The 25,908-nt window shown below is 41.4% G+C and overlaps 1 protein-coding gene across 1 annotated transcript in view; it reads right to left on the bottom strand.

Moving 5' to 3' along the window:
• The window catches only part of LOC127449417 (phospholipid-transporting ATPase VA-like), a 93,743-nt gene that overhangs the window by 9,786 nt on the left and 58,049 nt on the right, over positions 1–25,908 (bottom strand). The window contains exons 13-18 of the mRNA XM_051712823.1: positions 25,673–25,857; positions 16,772–17,114; positions 12,755–12,831; positions 1,639–1,764; positions 1,276–1,476; positions 651–731 (exon numbers count right to left, since the gene is read on the bottom strand). Of these exons, the coding sequence (XP_051568783.1) occupies positions 651–731; positions 1,276–1,476; positions 1,639–1,764; positions 12,755–12,831; positions 16,772–17,114; positions 25,673–25,857 (1,013 nt within the window). The remainder of the gene's footprint in view (positions 1–650; positions 732–1,275; positions 1,477–1,638; positions 1,765–12,754; positions 12,832–16,771; positions 17,115–25,672; positions 25,858–25,908) is intronic.

The following is a 25,908-nucleotide window of genomic DNA, read 5'->3' as shown; positions in this document are numbered from 1 at the left end:
TTCTCCCATCATTTATTCATCCCCATGCCATCCCAGATGTGTATGACTTTCTTTCTTCAGCAGACCACAAACAAAGATTTTTAGAAGAATATCTCAGCTCTGTAGTCTATACAATGCAAGTGAATGGTGGGTGATCAGATCTTTGTAGCTCCAAAAATCACAAAGGAAACATAGAAGTGATCCAAATGACTCCAATGTTTAAATCTGTGTCTTTCACTTTCACATCTGAAAGTAACATGTGGTACCCTTTTAGTTTAAATTTCACATATGAAAATTTAAGTGGAGATTTAGAGTAAAAAATAACTTAAATATTGTTCTGTTTCTTACCCACACCTATTATATTGCTTCTGAAGATATGGATTTAACCACTGGAGTCATATGGATTACTTTTATGTTTCCTTTATGTGATTTTTGGAGCTACAAATGTCTGATCACCATTCACTTGCATTGTATAGACCTACAGAGATATTTTTCTAAAAATATTTGAGAAAGAGAATCATACACATCTGGGATACGGCATTTTTGGGTGAACTATCCCTTTAATGGCCTTCATCTCAAGCAAGACATTTTTGTGCAATTATGTCATGCATGTCTTGAATGAATTTTGCATGCAACTTTCAACAAACACACAATAATCAAATCAAACTTACAAAGTAGGGGATGAAGAAACAGATGAGGCTTTGGTAGAAGGCATCAATCATGTTCATCCAGAACATGTAGGGTTTATATTCCTGTAAAAGGAATTCAGGGGACTGAAATCAGCGTTTCTTTTATTAGAATGTCATTAGATGTTCAGCTAATGGAGTCACAAAATAACAAAATAAAAGACGACCACCTCCGCTGAGGTATACTGTTAACAAAACAAAAGCAACTGCTGCAGTTTAATTATCCCAGGTTGCACAATTTCAGCACTCTGTGGATGATTAGTGGTTTTTATAAAATGTTTGCTCTTGCTCTTGCTGTTTTCCTCCTCATGAGACTTGGCACAGAATAAAAGACCCATTTCGAAACGGATCAGCAAAAACAATCAAAGCAATAACTGTGGCAACCGTGACACGGGTAATATATTTCATCTGCTTATAGAGAAATGGACTGACACTGCACACTGGGGGCAAATCATGTGTGAATACATGTGACAAAACACTGTTCATGAGTTCTTATTTACCATTTACATTATGCTTGCAATAATCCAATCTGTCTCTATTATAATTCTGTTTATGCTCTTCATTGAGGGTGTAATTGTTTTTCTGTCCAATCAGTGGATGAGAAATGCACCTCTGAGTTTTGTCCATTCATGTAGAGCTGAGGGAGCTCCTGCAAGGTTTCTGCTGACACATCTTTGTCCAAGGTGCCGGTGATGAGCTGAGGAAACGCGGAGAACATCAGGTTGAAGAAGATCAGATACCACTGATCAACCATGGCTGACCCGGAGAACCCGCAGTAGAACTGATACCAGAAGATGAGGGCGACAAACATCTAGGATGAGAGAGAGAGAGAAAAAACACACAAATCTTGTAACAAATCTGTTACACTGGCTCTGTAATATACTCCTTGAGTAATAAGCCCCTTTAACATGTATTTCATCCTATATAATAATGCTAATTACAGACAGGAAATGAGCAAACTTCAGGATCTCACAGCGTTTTTGTAGAAGAAGTAGAGGATCATGTTGGCTAGACGAGAGTAACACCAATGACCATGAACCAAGAGTAGCTTCTGCAGGTATCGAAACCGTGGAAGGGCAAAGTCACTGGCCATGACCGCCTATGAAAACAAAGAGAAAAAGATCAGTTTAAGGTGACATCCACCCTTTTTCCTCCATTTTCAGTTTCCAAACATCATAGTTTTCCAAATCATGCAGAGTTTTCCAAAGTCTTTGATAAAGGAGAAAATGAGAAAAATCAATGCATTTTTTAAACTTAAATGGATTAGTGTGGATGTGGCCTAAGACAATAACACATTAATAAACTGTTTGTCAGTACAAACACTCCCCAATACAGTAACATGTTGGCACATTGAGGTAAAATGCTACTGGTAAAAGTCTTACAGAGAATTTTGATCACTTTTGCCTTGAAGCCCAAGATCCATCATAAGAGACACACAAATACAGTGGCATGGCATCCCCATTCATTCATAAGGCAAAAGATTAAAATCATCCTGGTGACAAAACACTTGTTTAAAAAAAAAAAGTGAGGACATTTTTGCATAAAAGAATTATGAAAACCTCCCTGGCTAGGGATTCTGGTAAAAATGATCCCCCACCATCCATCACCAATCTATTCTTTATGATACTGTGACAGCTGCATGTGTCAGGCAGTTAACATGTCATTTATCAATGAGACAGATGAGGCTTTGTCACCTCTAATGGTGGTTGGGGTTTTAATCAGTTACATTTGGCCTGACACCATCATCAGCCATGTTCTCCGCACTTGCTGCCATTCTCTCAACATCTAAGACTAAAAAAGCATGCAAAAAAAAAAAAAAAAAAAAAAAAAGCAAAATAAATAAATAAAAAATAAATAAATAAATAATGGCTCTTTCCAGGCAGGTGTGATCGGGTATTACACTACCACGTTCAGAAAATACCAGGGATGTCAAAAGTATCAGTATTTCAAGGAATATTCCTGGTTCAATACAAGTTATGCTCAACTGGCAGCATCTGTGGCACAATGTTGATTACCACAAAAAGAATTTCGAATTGTCCCTCCTTTTCTTTAAAAAACAAAAATCAAGGTTACAGTGAGGCACTTACAATGGAAGTGAATGAGGCCAATTTCTGGAGGGTTTAAAAGGCAGAAATGTGAAGATTTATAATTTCATAAAATCACTTACATTAATTCTTCTGTTAAATCTTGTGTATTGAGCTGTATAGTTACAGTCATTTTAGGGTTGGTTGATCTAATATTATCATGGCAACAAAGTTGTAAAATTGGCTATAGGTTTGCACAGAAAAGGTTATGCAATTTTATCGAACACGCAATTTTATGCTAACACGCATATTGTTTATGTCTTGTGCTATACTTTTGAAAACGTGAGTATTTTAAAGGTGCACTTTGAAACTTTTTGTTTGTGTCATCTTATCATTCAAAATCAATAGTTTTCAGTTACAGATGACATTTGAGAAATTCACTATTCACAATCAGCCAAGATTAATTTAATACAAGTGTGAAAGTGTCCAATAACAAGACGGTTACTGAGATTAAGTGAGTAGTATTCAGCTGGTCATATGATTCTAAAATGGCAGCCCCCATGAGGGCGCCCCTCCCCCATGTAGAATAAAACAGCTTTTATTAGGTTATAGATATGAATAGTGTTCTCATCTCATGTGAGTGGTCATGATTTTACAAATATGTTTCAAAATTACAATTAATTTGTTTAGGAGTAAAACTTTTTTGAAAAAAATTATTGTGCACCTTTAATGTTAAAAAAATTGTCCACATTCACTTCCATTGTAAGTGCCTCACTGTAACCCCAATTTTTGCTTTTTTAAAAGAAAGAAAATAAATGTGTGTGTGTGATAAGTGGAGGAGTCAGGAGACAATGAAACAGGTTCAAGGTCAGTCTTTATTTAATTAAACAAAAAGTATGCTTTTCAGCTTAAATCCAAAAACACTAGTTTTCTGTTAAAAGACACGTAGACTCTGGTCTGTCTCTCTCTCTCTCTTCTGACGCTCTGGCGAGCCTTATCAGGTCTCCCTCTGCCATCACTATTATGAGAGACAGGTGTTAGAGTCATTACAGCCCAGGTGACGAGCCTTACCGCTTTCCCTCTCCCGCAGACAGACACATGACCACGCCCCCCCATGCCACATACCCCCACCACCGACTCAACATCCGGCCTGCCTACCCGCCCCCCCCATTTCTGGAGAGAAAGTCAGCCACAACCATCTGTGCCCCCGGTCTGTGGATCATCTCGAACTTAAAGGTCTGAAGAGCCAGATACCAACGAGTGATCTGCGCGTTAGTATCCTTCATGCATTGGAGCCACTGGAGAGGAGCGTGATCGGAACAGAGGGTGAAGGCCCACCCCAGAAGGTAGTAGCAGAGGGTAAGAACAGCTCACTTAAATCGCAAGACACTCCTTCTCGAAGGTATTGTACTTTGTCTCCCTGAAGGAGAGCTTGCAACTAATAAACAGTACCGGCTGTTCCTCCCCTCCCACCTCCTGTGAAAGCACCACCCCCAGCCCCTTGTCAGCTGCATCCGTCTGCAGAATAAAAGGGAGAGAGAAGTCAGGTGCATGTAACAGCGGCCCCCCACAAAGTGCGGACTTTACCTTAAGGAAAGCCTGTCGGCATGACACTGTCCAATGGACTGGATCGGGAGCCACCTTTTTAGTAAGATCAGTCAGCGGGCTGGTGACGTCAGAATAACTAGGCAAAAACCTTTGGTAGTAGCCAGCAAGCCCCAAAAACTGCCGTACCTCCTTTTTGGACTTGGGCATCGGGCAAGCTGCGATCGCTGTGTTTTTATTAACCTGTGGACGCACCTGCCCGTGACCCAAGTGGAACCCCAGATACCGAACTTCCACCTGTCCAACTGCGCACTTCTTCGGGTTGGCCATGAGTCCCGTCTGCCGCAGCGCTCTCAGGATAGCCCTCAGATGTTGCATATGCCGCTGCCAGTCATTACTATAAATGATAATATCGTCCAGATATGCGGCGGCATATGCTGTGTGCAGTCTGAGGATCTTGTCCATAAGGCGCTGAAATGTGGCCGGGGCTCCGAACAAACCGAACGGAAGCGTCATGAATTGGTGTAATCCGAACGGAGTGGAAAAAGTCGTTTTTTTCTCAGGATATTGGAGTTAAAGGGATCTGCCAATAACCCTTTGTGAAGTCCAGTGTTGAGTAAAATTGAGCCGCTCCTAACAGATCTAATAACTCATCAATTTACGGCACTGGATAAGCATTAAATTTGGACACCGCGTTCACTTTCCGGTAATCAACACAGAACTGGACCGAGCCGTCGTTCTTCGTTACCAGAACTACCAGGCTGGCCCAATCGCTGTGTGACTCTTGTATTATGCCCATTTCAAGCATTGCCTCCAATTCTTCCTGAACAATCTTTTTTTAGTGCTCAGGAAGACGATAGGATGGTCTCGATATGGTGCTCTGTGAGGTTCGTGCGAACGGGAAGGGGTGAAAACATGTCAGCGAACTCCGCTTGCAACTGGGCAATGTCTGTAAGCTGCGACAGTGAAAGGTGGTCTCCACAAGGGACCAGGGGGAATGAATCTGGTTTGGGAAATACAGTTGTGCTCAAAAGTTTGCATACCCTGGCAGAAATTGTGAAATTTTGGCATTGATTTTGAAAATATGACTGATCATGCAAAAACAAAAAACTGTCTTTTATTTAAGGATAGTGATCATATGAAGCCTTTTATTATCACATAGTTGTTTGGCTCCTTTTTAAAATCATAATAATAACAGAAATCACCCAAATGGCCCTGATCAAAAGTTTACATACCCTTGAATGTTTGGCCTTGTTACAGACACACAAGGTGACACACACAGGTTTAAATGGCAATTAAGGTTAATTTCCCACACCTGTGGCTTTTAAAATTGCAATTAGTGTCTGTGTATAAATAGTCAATGAGTTTTTTAGCTCTCACGTGGATGCACTGAGCAGGCTAGATACTGAGCCATGGGGAGCAGAAAAGAACTGTCAAAAGACCTGCGTAACAAGGTAATGGAACTTTATATAGATGGAAAAGGATATAAAAAGATATCCAAAGCCTTGAAAATGCCAGTCAGTACTGTTCAATCACTTATTAAGAAGTGGAAAATTTGGGGATCTCTTGATACCAAGCCAAGGTCAGGTAGACCAAGAAAGATTTCAGCCACAACTGCCAGAAGAATTGTTTGGGATACAAAGAAAACCCACAGGTAACCTCAGGAGAAATACAGGTTGCTCTGGAAAAAGACGGTGTGGTTGTTTCAAGGAACACAATACGACAATACTTGAACAAAAATGAGCTGCATGGTCGAGTTGCCAGAAATAAGCCAATGCCACAAAAAAATCTTGACACGCCTCACAGCTTCTGGCACACTGTAATTTGGAATGACGAGACCAAAATAGAGCTTTTACCATAAGCGCTATGCTTGGAGAGGGGTCAACAAGGCCTATAGTGAAAAGAATACCATCCCCACTGTAAAGCATGGTGGTGGCTCACTGATGTTTTGGGGGTGTGTGAGCTCTAAAGGCACGGGGAATCTTGTGAAAATTGATGGCAAGATGAATGCAGCATGTTATCAGAAAATACTGGCAGACAATTTGCATTCTTCTGCACGAAAGCTGCGCATGGGATGCTCTTGGACTTTCCAGCACGACAATGACCCTAAGCACAAGGCCAAGTTGACCCTCCAGTGGTTACAGCAGAAAAAGGTGAAGGTTCTGGAGTGGCCATCACTGTCTCCTGACCTTAATATCATCGAGCCACTCTGGTCGTCTTGCATGAACTGCATGTTTGAGATCTCCCCAAAGACTTTGCATGACCTGGAGGCATTTTGCCAAGACAAATGGGCAGCTATACCACCTGCAAGAATTTGGGGCCTGACAGACAACTATTACAAAAGACTGCATGCTGTCATTGATGCTAAAGGGGGCAATACACAGTATTAAGAACTAAAGGTATGCAGACTTTTGAATGGGGTCATTACATTTTTTCTTTGTTGCCATGTTTTGTTTTATGATTGTGCCATTCTGTTATAACCTACAGTTGAATATGAATCCCATAAGAAATAAAAGAAATGTGTTTTGCCTGCTCACTCATGCTTTCTTTAAAAATGGTACATATATTACCAATTCTCTGAGGGTATGCAAACTTTTGAGCACAACTGTACCTTCGGCCCGAGCTCCGCCCTCTCCGGAACTACTGTCACCAAGGCTACAGGCACTGCCTCCCTCCATGGTTTGAGGAGGTTGAGGTGGTAGATTTGACGTGCCCCACTCCTATCCGTTCGCCTACCCTCATAATCGAGATCTCCGACTCGTCGTGTGACCTCAAAGGGTCCTTGCCACTTGGCGAGTTATTTGGAGCTCGAAGTGGGCAGCAATACAAGCACTTTATCTCCCTGTGCGAATTCCCGTAGTCAAGTGCCCCTGTCGTACAATCGGCGTTGACGTTCTTGCGCTTGGAGTAAATTCTCCTGTGTTACCTGGCACAAAGTGTGGAGTTTTGCTCTAAGGTCAAGAACATATTGGATTTGGTTTTTGCTATTCAAAGGTCCTTCCTCCCAAGCTTCCCATATGACGTCAAGCGTGCCGCGCGGCTGTCGCCCATACAGTAGCTCAAATGGGGAAAACCCTGTGGAGGCTTGCAGGACCTTTTGCGGGATTTTTAACATCTTTGTGTACGAACTTACGAATCATGTTTTTCAAAGTCTTATTAAATCGTTCGACCAACCCGTCGGTGTGCGAATTGATTTAATGCCTAATAATTCATACAGTTCGTGTAGTGTACTTGACATGAATGTTGTGCCTTGGTCAGTGAGGATTTCCTTTGGAATCCCCACTCAGGAGATAATTCTGAAGAGTGCCTCCGCAACACTACATGATGAGATGTTGCGTGAAGGCACTGCTTCTGGATATCGCATTGCATAGTCCAACAGAACTAATACAAAGTGATGGCCGCGTGCAGTCTGCTCTAATGGCCTGATGAGGTCCATGCCAATTCTCTCGAAGGGGACCTCGATCAACGGCAGAGGGCACAATGGCGCTTTTGGGGTGGCCGGTGGATTCACCAACTGGCATTCACGGCACGCCACACACCATTTGCCTACTTCGCTGTGAACGCCCGGCCAAAAAAAAAAAAAAAAAAAAAATATCGGCCCATTATACGGTTCCAAATTTTTCCGTGACGTAAGTGACCAGCCATTGGGTTATAGTGAGCCGCCTGGAAGAGTGTTTCCCTGCGTCTCTTTGGTACTAATAGCTGCATTGTATTGTCTTTGGTCTGAGTGTCCTGCCTTACTCAATACAACCGCTCTTTAATAATATGGGTATGCGAGTGCAACAGGCTGGAGCTGTTGACCATCAATTAGTTTCTTCCTAAGCAACCAATTGGCCCGGTTGCTAGGGTGGGAAGAGTCACGTTGGGTTAACCTCCTCGTGGTCACTATAATGTGGTTCTCGCTTTCGGTGGGGCATGTGGCAAGTTGTGTGTGGATGCTGTGGAGAATAGCATGGGCCTCCACATGCACTACGTCTCCGTGGTAACGTGCTCAACAAGCCACGTAATAAGATGCATGGATTGATGGTCTCAGATGCGGAGGCAAATGAGATTCGTCCTCCGTCACCCGGATTGAGGTGAGTCACTACGCCACCACGAGGACCTAGAGCGCATTGGGAATTGGGCATTCCTAATTGGGGAGAAAAAGGGGAGAAAATAACCCCCCCCGCAAAAAAACCCCCCAAAAAAACCTAATGCTTTTGATTGAGGTTCGCTTGTTTTGAACCTGGAATATTCCTTTCAGTACAAAATCGATACTAATTTATCCTCCGTCCACAGGATGGAAGCACTTCTTAGTCAAAATGCGAGGTATTAATGTAAACAAAGACAGTTATGCCTTAATTTAAGTAGTTTTATTTTACATTTGATTACTTTTTTCAATTTTGAATGTTTACTTGATACTGCTGTTAGATGCCTGAAAAAAAGCAGTGTTTACTTAATTTATAAGTTTGTTTTATTGTTTTAATTTTTTCTATTATGTGTCTTAAATAACTACTAGCAATTTAAAAGTATTTAAAGCAACATGCCACTGTTTCTATTTAATTTTGTAATATTTCTTGTATGATTTCATTTTTATTTTATTAAATAAAAGACTGTGTTAAATAGCATATAAGTTTTTGCTGTGGTATTGAATCATGAAAATTCACTGGTATTGGTTTCGAATAAGGATGGAAATTTAAATTCATTCATTCATTTAGGTTTTTTGTTTTTGAGTCTTAAACAGATTCGTATTAGTCATGAGTTGTTAAGGGGATAGGCCAAGTTCAAGGTCCTATACTTGTCCTCATAGGCTGCATTTACACTGCAAGGCTTAATGCACAGATCCGATCTTTTGACTGTATCCGATTTTTTGTTTACATTCACTGAAGAGTGACTCATATCTAATATCTGTGTTAACAATAATCTCTCGCTCAAACGCAAATGATTCCACTGCTGATCGATTCGAAGTGTTGGAAAGTGCATCTACGGGCTTTTTATTAACATGCCAGTTCACACTGGATTAATATTACAAATGGTGATTTTTACAGGCCGTCTTATAGTAGGTAATAATCACGCTGAAATTCTAACTTGCGCAGGAACACGCAGTCTGGAAAACGTCCCGGAAAATTACTGACATGACTGACAATTACAGGCACGTCTGCTTCATAAGGACAAGCAGTTAAGAAAAGCCAATGGGAATCGGATAAGCGTGTTAGATGTAGGTCAGATGTCCAGGTATCAGATATGTATCTGGATTTAAAACCACATTTGGAAGGGGCTCAGATCAGATGTGAAAAATTCTGATCTCGTGCAGATTTTTTCCGTTTACACATGTGCAACAATACCCGATCTGTGTCAGATGTGAGTAAAAAAGTAAACACAGTCATATTGTTCCAAACCCATATAACTTACTTTCTTCCGTGGAACACAAAAGGAGATGTTTAACAGAATGTCACCTTTCACTTTGATTGCATCTTTTTTTCCATACAATGAAAGTGAATGGTGACCGAGGCTGTCTTTTTGCTTAATATCTCCTTTTGTGTCCCACTGAATAAAGTCATCTGTGAGGGTGAGTAAATGATGACAGAATTTTAATTTTGGGTTAACTATTCCTTCCTTCCTTAAGTCTGACTGTTGACCTCAAAGAGATCTTAGATAAGGAGGAGCACTTCAGATCGCAGCAAAGAGTGGAGCCTCATTACGTCCAGATCTTTTAATGAATTAATTTATTTGTATGATGCATGAGACAGAGCATCAAACAGATGAGCTCGTGGCAGTTCCTGTCATTCTTCTCACCACATCAGGATGCATGTTCTGTTGGCTTGCCACTGAGAACAAGGCGAAGGGGGTTGGGTGAGTGTTTTGGGGGCAGAAAGTAACATTTTTGAGAAACCAAAATGGGACATTGACCATTTCTAGAGGCTGTTCCGAGAGACGAACAAGTGGAAGGCACTTCATAAATTAACCGTTGAAGCAGGCATCTGCTGAGTATTACCCAGACACAGCCCAGCTGCTTTCATTGCATAGAGTGCATCGAGGTTAACTGCCATTAAGAAAGGCATGGGTCAATTTAATGTTGAGGTTGTGTAAGGTATCATTTATCAACTGAGTACGGAGCAACTCCGGATCTTGGCCAACAAACTTCATAAAACATGAATTATGCATATCCAGTCTCTTGGCACATTAAATGTACATTCCTGCTTTGCAATGTTCATTCCTCTTTTACTTGGGACTTAAAGCAGGGTGTTTAAAGAGTGCCCACATTGCAATATTGTTCATGCACTGGGAATTAACAAGAGTATAATTATATGGCAGTGTATTCCAGTACTGCTATTTATTTGCTGAATCTACAATGCAACCCAAAAAATATCTATATCTATATATCTATATATCTATATATATATAGATATATATCTATCTATATCTATCTATCTATCTATCTATATATATATATATATATATATATATATATATAAAAACTTCAAAAAAACAACAACAACCACATTTTACCCGAGTTGCGAGTATGCAGTCTGAATTTTATGTAATGAGATTAAAAAAAGACAGAGTATGTAAAATAATGCCACGAAAACACATCTTTCTTTCGCTGGCTGCATTCAAATTCTGGATTCAAGACTCTTTGAGTGATTTATTTTAGCTCATAAAATTTCGTTTGAATCAATCTGACAAATCCTTCACTGAATGAACTCATGAAAATACTTCAAAACGTTTACTGAACTGCAAATAATTACTTTCAGTCATGTCCGACTCCAAATGAATCAAGAACTGTTTTGTGCATTAAAGGAATATTCCGGGTTCAGCACAAGTTAAGCTCAGTTGACAGAATTTGTGGCATAATGTTGATTACCACAAAAAAAACAAAAAACAAAAAAAACAACAGGTAAGTCTGGGTAAGTAGGGCACTTACAATGAAAGTAAATGGGGACAATCCATAAATGATAAAATACTCAGTGTTATAAAAGTATAGCCACAAGACATAAACAATATAGGGTACAATGGGGCTAAAGGCACCCCTTAAGAAAATGTTGCTATTTTTCTGGTCACAAAATGTATCAAGGTAAAAAAAAAAAAAGAAATTATATATCTATCTCTCTCTCTCTCTCTCTATATATATATATTATTTCTTATATGAAAAGAAATAATAACGGAAGGTTGTTTTGATTAAAAGTTTTTAAAAAAAAGGTGGTGAGGGAGCCTTTTACCCCACACTTGGGGTAAAAGGCTCCCTCACTTGGGGTAAACGGCCCCTAGGGGGTTTAAAAAGATATTGTGTAGATAAAGGGGCAATAGTTATAGTGCAAAATTGGTCATCTAATGCAAACAATTTTGGGACACCAAGATGCTTTTTTTTAGAAATAAATTAAGATGATGCTTACTCAGAATAACCACTTCCAAAAAAATAAAAAATAAACAAAAAATAAAAAGTAAACCATTTCCTGTTAATTTCAATCACATTTGGCAAGTATTCTAATCTCTATTCTAATTGGATCAGTCAATGTGAGCCCACTTTGAACATTTTTCATAACAAATCTTTTCCCCCCACTCAATGTGTTTTATAGGGGCCTTTAGCCCCTGCAACAGGGGGGCTTTTTACCCCAAATGCTATCCTTTCACTTATTGGACAGTTATTGAAAAATGTTTGATTTTAATGATCTTACACAAAACTGAAAATTATAAATAAATGTTTTGTCTCAAAAGAAACTTGTTAATTTCAGGGATTTTCATTAGCTACATAAATTTGCAACATTACAAAAATATTAAAAATGAGATCAAATTGCCTCAAAATCAACCTTTAGACAGTACACACACATATCTCACGGATCAAGAAAATTTTGCTGTGCAAAGTGACAAACAGATGTTTAGGAAAGTACAAAAAAGTAGTTTTTGTTGCTATTTAGTGTTTTGGGATCAAATAAAATCAATGGAGCCTTTAGCCCTGCGGGGCCTTTAGCCCCATTGTACCCTATATGTTAACATATAGTGTGATAAAATTGCTTACTAACCTTTTCTGTGTAAAGTTATATCCATTTTAACAACTGTGTTGCTGTAATGCTGTAAACCCTAAAACGACTTAAAAGATGACAATTTAACAACTTTACAGCTCAAATAATACACAAGTTTTAACAGAAGAATTAATGTGTGCTTTTGTAAATTTATAAGCTTTACATTTCTGACTTTATACCCTCCAAAAACTGGCCCTATTCACTTCCATTGTCAGTGCCTCACTGTTACATCAATCTTTGCTTTTTCTTTTTTTTTTTTTTTTTAAAGGAGGGAAAAGTCAAAATAATTTTTTTGTGGTAACCAACATTATGCCACAAAAGCGGCTGATTCAGTTTAACTTGTATTGAACCCGGAAAATTTCTTTAAAAGCTCATAAACTTATTATAACTGACTGGTTGTTCAAAGATACACATTTGAGTGTTTTTATATAAATTATATTTTATTTTTTCACTGTTCCATGGCCTTTTTCAAACATCTCCTTTGGCATAACTTCCTCTGATCTTTTCCAGTTCTTCTTACCTGCATGCCCTCCTGTCCAGAGATCCCAACCCCTACATCAGCCACTTGGATCATACTGACATCATTAGCCCCATCACCTAAAATAAATGAGAAAAGCAGGAGCGAGGGACAGAGACAAAGACAGAGATAGAAGTAGGGGAGTTATCACTTCCCATTCATATTGCACAATGTCAGCCCGCATTAATGCGAACACTGCATCAGCAGCAAAGTGCTCTGCTGGCAGAAATAAACAACATAAATTAAACGTTAAAAAGGAGATCAGAATCTAACTGGTCTCTGAACTCAACTGGAAGAGGACAGTGCATTAACAGGGTGACATTACCTTACATCAATTTCACCTTTAAAACACCAAGCCTACATTCCATGCAAGACAAATTACAGTTTAAAAAATGCTTACTACAGTCAAATTCAAGTATTAAGGTCAATATGAAACTGTGTTTGTGTTACTTATCTGAAATGTGTTCAACAAGAAAAAAATATTGTGCTGGACTAGATTTTATCAATTGGGAATTGAATGGGTTGTGAAAAGCAGTCTGTATATGACAGGTTGTTGGAGGGGTTGAAAAATAAGAGGGATTGGTGATATCAGCTGAAAAGCAAAGTTTTTTTTTAAAGGGGGTGCATGGGGAAGACAAACACTTTTTTTTCTTTGGCAATAATGTGCACCAATGAATCATTTACAATAAGACCAGGAACATGTATTAAGAAAACTTAATGGGGTCAATTTTGATTTCAAACTTGTGTTCTATTCACTTCCATTAATTTCGCATATGATGTTGGGGAATGGGTCCACAAGAATATGAGTAGAATGTTTGTATTTTGTTTCATACTCAAGTTTAAGTTTGGTGAACTCTGACCTGTGAATATGAATAGCGAAAAGACATTTGACGAAAAGAGGATCTATATGTAACATATTGACCACTTGGCTGAAGATTAAACATAGATGAAACTCTATTGTTTGCATGATCCTGTTCTATCTCATTTAAGTTTAAAAGAACACAACCTTGAACTGAAAACTACTTAAACTAAATGAAGCACAATCCCAAAATAATCTCATGACAACATTGGAAATTATTCGTACGAGATGGCGAAATCGTTAAATATTGTACAAAAAGGTATGACTTTTATTCCCATAGAGACCAACCAATCAACAAACAGAATTTCCAATCAATACAATACAGGCATAAAAGTATTGCTAGCCTCCTGTCCAACACTTTATTTTAAGAAAGGATACATTTGTGAACAAATTTGGTAACTCATTCCATATTTATGCTATACAAATGACTGACGTATGTCAATAACCTGTAATACGCTTCCATTATCTCCTTTAAAACCCAATGTTTTCTTTCTTCTGTGGTATAAAAAATTTATTTTCCTTTTAAAACCATGGGCAGGTTCAGGGTCTTGGTAGGGGGTTTGACTATATGGTTAGGTTTAGGTTTACTTAACCCTCCTATGTTCATATTACTCAAAAAAATCATGTAACCAAGGGAACTTGCATTAACTTAGTTGATTCAATTAAAAACAGTGTCTTATCTGCTTTACTTAATCCATTTGTGTTGTGACAATTTATATTTTTTGTTTGGTTTACTGAAACAGGGCAGAGGATTTCTAGTTCCCAGAATGCTTTGCATGGGACTCGACAGGGAAAGTAAATGTTAAAATGAAGTGGTATTTTATATGTCTTTGTGCAAGATGAATATAATGTTGAGATTCAGAAGAATATTGTAGTTTTGGGGGTTACCATCACGGTGAAGAGTTTGAGGACCAATACATTTTGAGTACTCTACATATTGCTTTATACATTGAGCAATTGCACTCAGTAGTGCTTCCCACCAGAATGTATTACTGACACTAGCTAGCATATCACTAAAATAGTTTTATTTTGAAATGTATAATTGTGTTGGGTTTATTTGATTCAGTTTGGTTCCCTCTACTTGAAGTATTTAATTAAAATAATATGGTAATTTAAGAAATTTCCTTTCAATCACGTGGACCAACTGTCCATAACTAAACCAAGTTCAGTCAGAGTTCTTTTTTTGAGTGTAAGTTACACTTCTGTATAGGAAGAGGCAGAATGTTCCTCAGTTAACACACAAACATTGTTTAAAGATGTTTGGCTTGGACCTTTAAAACTGCCTTGAGGTTGTTTTTAAAATCATTGTCTGTTGCCTGAGGCATAGGGCACAATGCTAACTTAACCCCGAGCTATCATCAAAGCCCGACTTTTGAGCTAATAATCTATTAGGCTTTGAAGCATACTGAAAATTAATAACCAGCTGAGACTGTCCGCTGCCTTTTTCCAAACAAACACGACAGCCAAATTCAACAAGACCACTTTTTTATTTATTTATTTATTTTTTGTTTAAGTACAACAACAAAGAAAATATGCTTTGCATGAGAACTGATAACATCTGCTGTGAATGTTTCTCCCCGTGTACACCCTAAATGTCCATTCATTAAAGCCATGCATTTAGGAAGACAAGGCCCTGATTCATTTTGTAATGAAGTCTGTCAATTTTGTGGCAGGACCCAAAATTATTTTTACAGCACCGCAGAGGGTTGTACTGAGCATTCTCTCCCCTCGTTCCTTCCAAAATGAAAATAATAGTTTTTAACATTAAAAAAAGATCTGCATCTAACATTCCCTAAGCCAGAAATGAATGACAAAATATTTATTAAGGGAAAAAGGGGAGGGGGGTGATCTGAGGTAACCTACTCTTCCTATTTGCTCTTTCCAAAAGGCAGGTGGTTTAGTCCTGATGCACCTTGCATCTCTCTCTCTCCCTCCTTAAAGCCATCTGGATAATTAGCAAGAGTGCTGTGTAGGCTTGTAAATGTGGCATTCTGCGTTGGGCAAAGGACAGACACGTGCTGTCCAGTCACTACTGAAACATTTACTTGGCAACTCTGGGGACAATTAATCTCTGAATTCGACTTGCCAAGCATAAAAGTATGAGACAAAAAAAGAAACATCTATGCAGCCTATTTTCTGCTTTTTATAAAGGCAAAATCATTCATTGCTCAAGCCACTAGCATAATTACTGTGGAACACACTGATGTTTATTTATGTGTATTGTCTTAAGTTTGCAGTTATGTGAGGTTTACAGCCATTAAGGGCCCATTAGATGAAGAGTGGACCTTGAAGACTTTCTCTTCTCCGTTTTTGGAAAAAGACAAGAACAAAATATGCTGCTTACAATACATGGCCAAAAGCATTTGGATATCCCACATTTCAAAACTATGGGCATCCTTTTGTGGTCATAAAAGCTTTCATTCTTCTGGGAAGGCGTTTTCAATAGATGTTGGAACATGGCTGTATGGATTTGTTTCTTTGATTTGCCTAAATCTACTGAAAATGTTAGTCTAAGGAGATTGGTTGTGAAGTACATTCTCTAAGTATGCAGGTGTGAAGAATAAATGCTTTTTATTTTTGTTATTATGTTAGCATTGTCCTTTAATTTCATGTTGTTCTAAACGCATATGAACACAAAAGTTAAACACAAAAGGAGATAGGAAGAATGTTAGGAAGAATGTAAGCCTCAGTCACCATTCACTTTCATTGCATCTTTCTTCCATACAATGAAAGTGAACTGAGATTCTGCCTGTGTCATACAGGTTTGGAACAACATGAGGGTGAATAACGATAGAATTTTCATTTTTGCGTGAACTTTCCCCTTAAAGTCAGCATGAAATAAAAATGGACAAAATTTCACGATAACCGGCTCTGGCTCGAGCAGCACGGTGGAAGGGGTTTGTGTTTGTGTTGACTGCAAACTCGCATTCAGATCTGCCTCCATTCCTCTATGCAACGCCCACTTTTCACAATTCAATCAACAACCGATGGATAAACTCCCCGCCCTAAATTTTTTTTCTTGTCTGATAAGCCGTTTCACTCGGAAATACGCCTCATTACGGAGTAAAGTCGGTCGCAACCTCCGTTTCATGCCGACTTTAAGATTAAGCATGTATGACAAACACTGGATAAGTGTATTAACATTTTCATCCTGAACTTACCTATTGCCAAGGTCATGACCTTAAGCTTGTTACGCACTAATTTCACCACCATGCTCTTCTGCAGGGGCGTTGAGCGACAACACAGCACGGACCTGCAGCTTCTAGCCACGGCCAGGAACTTGTCCTCCAAATTCTTGTCCAGTGCGTAAGCCAGGGTGCGGCCGTCGATCACCAGTCCAAGTCGGTGCACAAGGAAAGGGCTGGAGTGTGTAGAGGAGGCCGGGGAACAAGCTGGAGAGAAGTGGGCACCAGTATAGTCTCTAGCAGGATCTGGTGGCGAGTTGCAAAGGAACTTGGCTTGGATGTAGTGCAAACTGTTCTCAAGCAATACAGCACAGGCCTCCTGATAAGTCCGCACACAAAAACACAAAACAGTACGAAGGTCACAAAAGTCACAATGAATATCTCACGTGGAATGGCCAACATCTGGCAAACAGATACCGGTGACTTTACAAGGCATGACTCACTCAGAAATGCAACTAAATCCTTTTTGAATGTGGATCACAGTTACAGCAAATTCACATAATGTAAGTGGATTATCGTGTAATAAATCACTAGACATCTCTTATGACTAATACAGCTAGTCAGTGATTAAGACAATCTTATTAAAAAAATAAATATAAAAATGTTCTTTCAAATAAAGGAAGTAAAGTCCCTTTAACGAAAGCAAGTTCACTCAGCAGCCATATTGGTAATGCCACTGAGCAGCTATTTTCAGTCATACAAGTACAAACAGGGTTGCTAATTTTCTACCAGCCAAAGACAGGACATTCTGGCTCAAAATATGGGACTTTTTTTTCCAGCAGGGCTCCTGTGTGAGATGCTGTGCAATGGTTAAAGAGGTCCACCTAGAGCTTGTTTACAAAGGAAAACAATTGAAAAACAGCTTGGACAGACGCAAAAACGTGTTTGGTGTGAACGATCCTTAATCTAAATAAAATGAAAACTGCTTTAATACAATGACCAGGAAAAAACATATCTATTTTCACTTTTGATAAACATTACTATTTTCCAAAAGAATGAAGCTGCAATCAATAAAGACAATATTTTTCTGTCAAGCGTTTTCTTCACCATAATTAAGCTTTGAGCCTTTTCTGTTTTTAAAGCTCAATAAACCAGCTTTCCATTTGAAATTGGGCTCATCAGTTTGTAGACAGTATATGACTATTGTGTTAAAAATAGTAGGCCTATCTATCACTGAAATTTTCAGGGCCACTGTCTTAGTTCAAGTCTTAATGTTGGATTTTTATGGGTAAGAAAACACTTAACAAGAAAACAGTGCATTTCTTCTTGGACTACAGTGTCGTTGTTTTGGCATTAAGTGTTTATCACAAGGGAAATGCAAGAAAATCACGTTAAACATTTTATATAAACCTCTACTGTACTTTTGATCTAAAAATTATGCATTTTTTTCTCACCTTTATTGAGTCTCTCTTCCAGAACGAGCACTGACACGTGCAATGTAATGTCATGAATAGGTGAGTTTACTGGTGTTTTGTAATCACAATGCTGAGAAACAATCATCATGCACCTGAATGCTATATGTTAGACAAAATTCTCCTGCTTCTGATAGAAAACATGACAGAAAACGTGCATTAATTGTAACGTTTAACAGCCAATATCTCACACAACTCAAGCAAATGGGGTGTGTTTCAGGTCCATTTCTTTTGGTTTGTGAAACATCCTCAGCAGTTTGGGTGTGATATGCAAAAATACGGGACAATTATAACGGACAATTCTGTATAATACGAGACGGCTGGCAACCCTCTATACAGCACCTATCAACTTAAATGGGGAAACAAAACCAGAAACTGAGCCAAAACTGCTGGTCAAGATTAAGTTCCAATAACTTATTTCAAATCATGGGTAAAATACGAAAAAAAAAAAATTATAAACTGTGCTTCTTTAGCTCACATCATGCTTCTTTAGCTCAAGGCTGGCCTAGCTAACGCTCATGTATATAAACAAACAGGCGATTAGCAGAACTTCCATTCCCATAGCTGCCTTTGGAGTGCTTTGGTGCCTCTATCATATTTTAATTGTAAGGTGGGCCATTGTATTTATTTTTTTCTTAATGATATCTCCCATTCATACTGTATATATAGGAGTGGTCCCTCTCCTCCCCTTCTAATGTCTTTAGAGGAAGGAAAAGTGAAACATCACACCAGAACTCATTCAAATCAATCCAGCTCTTCAGTGGGGGAAATATCTACAATACAGCAAAGGACAATTTCATGCACGGCATACAGTTTGGCATGTAAGAGCTGCAAGTGACTGAGAAATGAATTCAATAGCTCAATGGGGGAAATGGAACTATGGTTCGTATTTTCAGCTGGGACAATGATTATGGGCAATACCTTCAGACATTTCTTTTATTCCTGGTAGCAAAACACAAAGAGGAAAAAAATACATTTATTTAATGAATAAATAAATACAAGATCAACTATATAAACTACTCCCAAGATAGACAAATGCAGAATTCTAAACTGGTTTTCTTTCCTTAAGAGCACTGCTCTGAAAAGTTTTCAAAACTCTGTAAAACACCATATGAAAGAGTTATATAAACACTCTGAAGGTGAACAAAGTCACATTTTCCACTGTAAAAAAATAAAAAAAGATTTACCCATAAAGAAAATAATATTACTTTTGATAAGTATATTTAAAACAGTTGTGCTCAAAAGTTTGCACACCCTGTGAAATTTTGGCATTGATTTTGAAATTGATTCTTTTATTTAAGGATAGTGATCATATGAAGCCATTTAATATCACATAGTTGTTTGGCTCCTTTTTAAATCATAATGATAACAGAAATCACCCTAATGGCCCTGATCAAAAGTTGACATAACCTTGAATGTTTAGCCTTGTTACAGACACACAAGGTGACACACACAGGTTTAAATGGCAATTAAAGGTTAATTTCCCCAGTCAATCAGCGTTTTGAGGAATGAAGGCTATACAATGCTTGAAATTGCCAAAAAAACGTCTTGGTTACTGTCGTAACCTCCATTCCCTGATGGAGGGAACGAGACGTCGTGTTAATGTAGTGACACTAGGGGTCGCTCTTGGGAGCCCCAAACACCTCTGATCTTTGAGAAAAGGCCAATGGGAATTGGCAAGTGGAATTTGCATGCCACTCCCCTGGACATACAGGTATAAAAGGAGCTGGCTCGCAACCACTCATTCAGGTTTTACGCTGACGAGCCAAGACAGGGTCCCGGCCATTTCAACGGGTAGCTCAGCATTGTGGCAAGAGGGACACAAAGTCTCGTTCCCTCCATCAGGGAACGGAGGTTACGACAGTAACCAAGACGTTCCCTATCTGTCACTCACTCAACGTTGGGGTCCCTATACGAAACACCACAACCATCTGAACTGTGTTACGTGGACTGGCGGTGCAGGCAGACCACTGTGTGCCTTGTAGCAAGTGCACCCGGCCCCCACATAACCTCCCCCAATGCCCCACGAGTGTTGTATGGCCCCTCGCACCCCGGGGACAAGACAAACTCATAGTGGGGACAGGCCGTGCCAGCCGTGGCCTCTTCTCTTCTTTTTTCTCCCACAAAAATGGAAAATCATTCAGCTGGGGCCATATGCGTCCGCGTCGGGGGGGGGGGGGGGGGTAGCCCGAAGGGGAGGTAACGTGTGGAGAATACATCACATGTACTTACTGACCGGCAGTATCGCATGTGGAAGAAGTCCCGCGGTAGGTCCTACCCGGAGGGTGAGGAGCTCTACAAACACGGCGACCGTGGCAGAGGGAGCTATGCCCAAAGAAGATGCAGATTTACCAACAGGGAAACTGTACCGTGGAAAATACATCACACGGGGTTACCCACGGGTAACCAGCAGATGTGGAGCACCTACCCCAGTACAGGGCATTCTAGCGCACGTGCTGAGCTGGCATCAAATTTCTCTGCCAAATTCGCCTGCCACAGGGCTGAGGAGGATAGACATCCAGGGTTCACTGACTCGTGAAATCGCATGGGGGAAAAAAGCGCACGTCTTCCCCTCTGGGAGGGGAAAGGCGCTGTACACAAGCAGTACACCCCGCCAGCTGCCCCGCATACTTAACTGTTCGTACCTGACAACACACGACGAAACCGGCTCAACCCAGAGATTATAAAATCCCAAAGGTATTGGGTGTTGCCCAGCCCGCTGCTCTACAGATGTCTGCTAGAAAGGCGCCGTTGGTCAAGGCCCAGGAGGCCGTCACACTCCTAGTGGAGTGTGCTCGTAGTCCCAAAGGGGGCGGCACATCCTGGGCCTGGTACACCAAAATGATGGCATCCACGACCCAGTGGGCGATCCTCTGTTTGGAGACAGCCCTCCCTTTCTGCTGTCCTCCAAAGCAGACAAAGAGCTGCTCAGAACATCTAAAGCTCTGCGTGCGGTCCAAGTAGATGCACTATGCGCGCACCGGACACAGCAATGACAAGGCTGGGTCTGCCTCCTCCTGGGGCAGTGCTTGCAGGCTCACCACCTGATCCCTAAAAGGGGTCATGGGAACCTTGGGCACATAGCCTGGTCGGGGTCTCAAGATCACGTGAGAGTATGCCAGACCAGACTCCAGGCAGGTGTCGCACAGAGAACGCCTGCAGGTCCCCAACCCTCTTGCTGGATGTGAGCGCAGTCAGGAGGACAGTCTTCAATGAGAGAGCCTTTAGCTCAACTGACTCTAGGGGCTCAAACGGGGCTCTCCGCCGGCCCAGCAGGACCACCGAAGGGGAGGACCTTATACTGATACGCCGAGCCCTCGAAGGTGAACCGCAGAAAGGGTCTGTGCCGAGGTAAAACCGAGACGTGGAAGTACGCGTCCTTCAGGTCTGCCGCCACGAACCAATCTTGACACTGGACGCACAACAGAATGCACTTCTTCATAAGCATCTTGAACGGGAGTCTGTACAAGGCCCGGTTCAGCCCTCGCAGGTCCAGGATTGGCCGCAACCCACCGCCTTTCTTTGGCACGATGAAGTAGGGGCTGTAGAACCCCTTCTTCATCTTGGCTGGAGGGATAGGCTCTATCGTGTCCTTCTGCAGAAGGAACGTGATCTCAGCACGCAGGGCAGTGGCGTTCTCGCCCCTCACCAAGGTGAAGCAGACGCCGCTGAACCCAGGCAGGCGCCTGGTGAACTGAATCGCATAGACGAGTCGGATTGTCCTGGCCAGCCAGTGCGACGGATTGGAGAGTGCAAGCCACGCCTCCAAGCTCCGAGTGAGGAGCACCAAGGGGACGTAACTGCGGGTGGGGCCTCGCAGCGGGGCGGAGCAGGAGTTGCCATGTTGAGGAGCCTCGTGTCCTGAGCTCATGGCTGTGCTGAAAGAAAGGTCAAAGCACTTACCTCCCTCCGCGTGCCCACCATAGGACCGGTCAGCGACGGGGGAGAAGGGTGAACGTCCTCGTGACTCGTCACAACCGCCTGAGCATGGGTGTGTGTGTGCCGCAGCTGGGCACGCGAAGGCGGGGAACCCGCTTCCGTAGCACCGTGCCTGCCATGAACATTCGGTGCCCGGCTGTCGTGATAACACCAGCTGTGTGACCCAGGAAATGAGGAAACCGCTCTCTCTTTGAAAATGTGGGTGCCACAGCCCCTCGGACATGTGGCGAAATCAAATTCAAAGGAAACAAAAGATTCTCCTCACGGCCCTCCACCGGGGGATGGAGTGTTCTGTCCACCACTTCCAAGCTTACAGTGGGTCTCCTCGTCCCTGGGTCGCCCGTCTCAGGGGCACTTTGAAGCCTTCCTAGGGTTCTTGGTGCTGGATCTTGGGATGGGGGGCTCTATGTCGGGGCCAGGCAGTCGGCCCAGGCTGCGGCGGAGCCGGTGTCATCACCGCAGGGGGACACCCTTAGCGATGAGCAGATGGGGTGCGGGACCTTGAGCCAGGGCAGGATGTGTTGGATAGCCTCCGTCTGCTTCTTGACTGCCAAGAACTGCTAGGCAAAGTCCTCGATGGTGTCGTCGAACAGGCCAGCCTGGGAGATGGGGGCATCAAGGAAGCGTACCTTGTCGGCATCCTTCATCTCGACCAGATTAAGCCACAGGTGGTGCTCCTGGACCGCCAAGGTGGACATCGCCTGCCCTGACCTTCGTCGCCCGGCATCACTACCCTCATGCAGCTCTTTCAATGCCTTGGCCTGGTGCACTTGCAGGAGGGCCATGGCGTGCAGGTGTACTGTGGGTAGTGAGAGCGGAGAAGCTCAGAGGTTGGGTCTGGGCAGTAAAAGTTGCCTGCCACGACTTTGTGAGTTCCTCGTGCACCTCCGGGAAGAATGGAACTGGGGTGGGGCACGGCCGTGAGAGGCGCTCTGAGCCCAGAAACCAATCATCAATCAATCATCGGCCTCAGACTGGGCAACCACACCTGAAGGTGGGAGCCCAGTAGAGTCCTCCACGTCCAACTGGATCAGCCCGATCTCCAATGCTGCGATCGAGAGCTCATCCTGCTCTCGAGCCCCGAATGAGACATCAAACTCGCCCTGGGGCGAGCCGCCTGTCTCATCCCAGAACTCGACCGGGGCAAACGAGCATACTGGGGAATGGGAGGTCCGTGGGGGATTACCCGGTGGAACCACTCCCATTGGGGTCCCCAAATCACACCCAGGTACCCGTAGGTTGAAGGACCGGGGCGGAGAGCGGCTGGAGTGAGAGCATGAGCCATCCACGAATGCTGTCTCAGCGTGGCTGTAGCCCAGACACGTGAGGCAGCGAACGTGGCCATAAGAGGCAGAGAGGTAACAACCGCAACCAGGAACTATACACAGACGGAAAGGCTTCTTAAAAAAAGACGCTCTCCGTCAGTGCCATTCTTTTAGAGGAAAATACTCTTTTAGAATATACTCTCTCTTTTTAGCTGTCAAAGCGCCCAGGGGCATTCTCTGCACTTATTCGTGCACAAGGGGGAGTAACTGCTGAAATGCGGCATATATCCAACAGCATATGCAGAGTGAATGGAACGGCAGTGGAATTCAATGAATGAAAACCGCTCGGCTCAGAAGAAAAAATCTGAATGAGTGGTGCGAGCCAGCTCCTTTTATACCCGTATGTCTGGGGGATTGGCATGCAAATTCCACTCGCCAATTCCCATTGGCCTTTTCTCAAAGATCAGAGGTGTTTGGGGCTCCCAAGAGTGACCCCTAGTGTCATTACATCGACACAACATTGAGTGAGTGACAGATAGGGAACTGAAGATTTCATACAAAGATGTTCACTACAGTCCTCAAAGACGAAGGACAACTGGCTCTAACAAGGACAGAAAGAGATGTGGAAGGCCAGATGTACAACTAGACAAGAGGATAGTACATCAGAGTCTCTAGTTTGAGAAAAGATGCCTCACATGTCCTCAGCTGACAGCTTCATTGAATTCTACCCACTCAACACCAGTTTCATGTACACCAGTAAAGAGAAGACTCAGGGGTGCAGGGCTTATGGGAAGAATTGCAAAGAAAAAGCCACTTTTGAAACAGAAAAACAAAAAGAAAAGGTTAGAGTGGGCAAAGAAACACAGACATTGGACAACAGACAATTGGAAAAGAGTGTTATGGATTTTAACACTATTGAGCTTTTGTGGGATCAGCTAGACTGTAAGGTGCGTGAGAAGTGCCCGACAAGACAGCCACATCTACTGCAAGTGCTACAGGAAGCTATCTGGACAAACTGACAGCTAGAATGCCAAGGATCTGCAAAGCTGTCATTGCTGATGAGAACTCTTTGAAGTAGTTTAAGAAGTTCAAATTGTAACAGTAATTTTTCACGTTGTTAATGTCCTGACTATACATTATGATCAGCTGAATGCCACTTTGGTGAATAAAAGTACCAATTTCTTTCAATAAGAGCAAAATATGTACATAATTCCAAACTTTTGGCCACTAGTGTATGTGTGTGTGTGTGTGTATGTATATATATATATATATATATATATATATATATATATATATATATATATATATATATATATATGAGGTAGACCGATATATCGGTTTTACCGATTAATCGATGCCGATAGTTGCTTTTTGGAACTATTGTTATTGGCAAAAATCTATGGCGATAGTTGCTGATAGTTTTTTCATCATTTCGTAATTTTTAAACAAGAGTCCCAGTTGTTTTGGCTTGTTTATACTTAAAAGTCCAGTGTTATGCACCAAATCTAAATTTTTTCTGGTTATTTTTTGGATTTAGGTTGAAAAATAAACTGCATCTGGGATTTTATTCATTTAGGACTCTATGTCTGAGCTCGTCATAGTAAGGAAAAAACAAGACTTTTTTTTTTTACATTCTACATATCAATTTAAAAAACTATCGGCCGATTAATTGGTTATCGGTCTTTCCCACCACCTTAGTTATTGTGTCGGCAAAATCCACTATCGGTCGACCTTTAATATATATCAGACATCACTAATATATCACTAATATTTTAGTGCACAGCCTAACTATAAAAAAATATATTATTGAAATTTTCAACACTTTTAGGATTTTATTACATTTCCATGCATTTTCCAGGCCTGGAAAAAGCAATTATAAAATTCTGATATTTTCTGGTTCTCCATGAGAACTCTGGAAAAATAACTTCTTTAAGGTGACATTTTCATGCAAACCTTCTGAAGGGAAAATGTTGAAAATTACAAATTAGATCTGATTTGTAACGGTGCATGTAAAACAGAACACTTTCCCTTAACAGCCAGAAATAGGAGTAAAAATTACAATAACCCTAGACAATACAGTAATTACATTTTCACTTTAGCTTGCCAGGCCTCTTACATCCCTTTTACACTAATTGAATCCTCTGAATCTCAGAAGCCCAACATAATTATACAATTATTAACAAGAGTCTGCCGCACTCAGTCAGCAATCAGAGGGAGCAGGAAAAGATGAAAATGTCTGCAGCAGTGTATGCTGGGTGTACCTGTGAGTCAGCATTGAGAGTGATGATCTCTTCCTCTGGGTCCAGCAGTTTGCAGGCATAGGCGATGTTAATGGCCGTCTCTTGTTTATCTCCTGTCAGCACCCAGATCTGAAGGCCAGCTTTCCTCAGAGAGGCGATGGTCTCTGGAACCCCGTCCTGAAGTCTGTCCTCAATACCTGTTGCTCCTATTGGAAAAACATGCATAAAAGACTTTATACATACATGCCTTCTTTGAA

The sequence above is a fragment of the Myxocyprinus asiaticus genome, chromosome 12, assembly GCF_019703515.2.
Source record: "Myxocyprinus asiaticus isolate MX2 ecotype Aquarium Trade chromosome 12, UBuf_Myxa_2, whole genome shotgun sequence".
Taxonomy (NCBI): Eukaryota; Metazoa; Chordata; class Actinopteri; order Cypriniformes; family Catostomidae; genus Myxocyprinus; species Myxocyprinus asiaticus.
The sequence above is the reverse complement of the archived record's forward strand: the minus strand, read 5'-3'. Positions and strand labels throughout refer to the sequence as shown.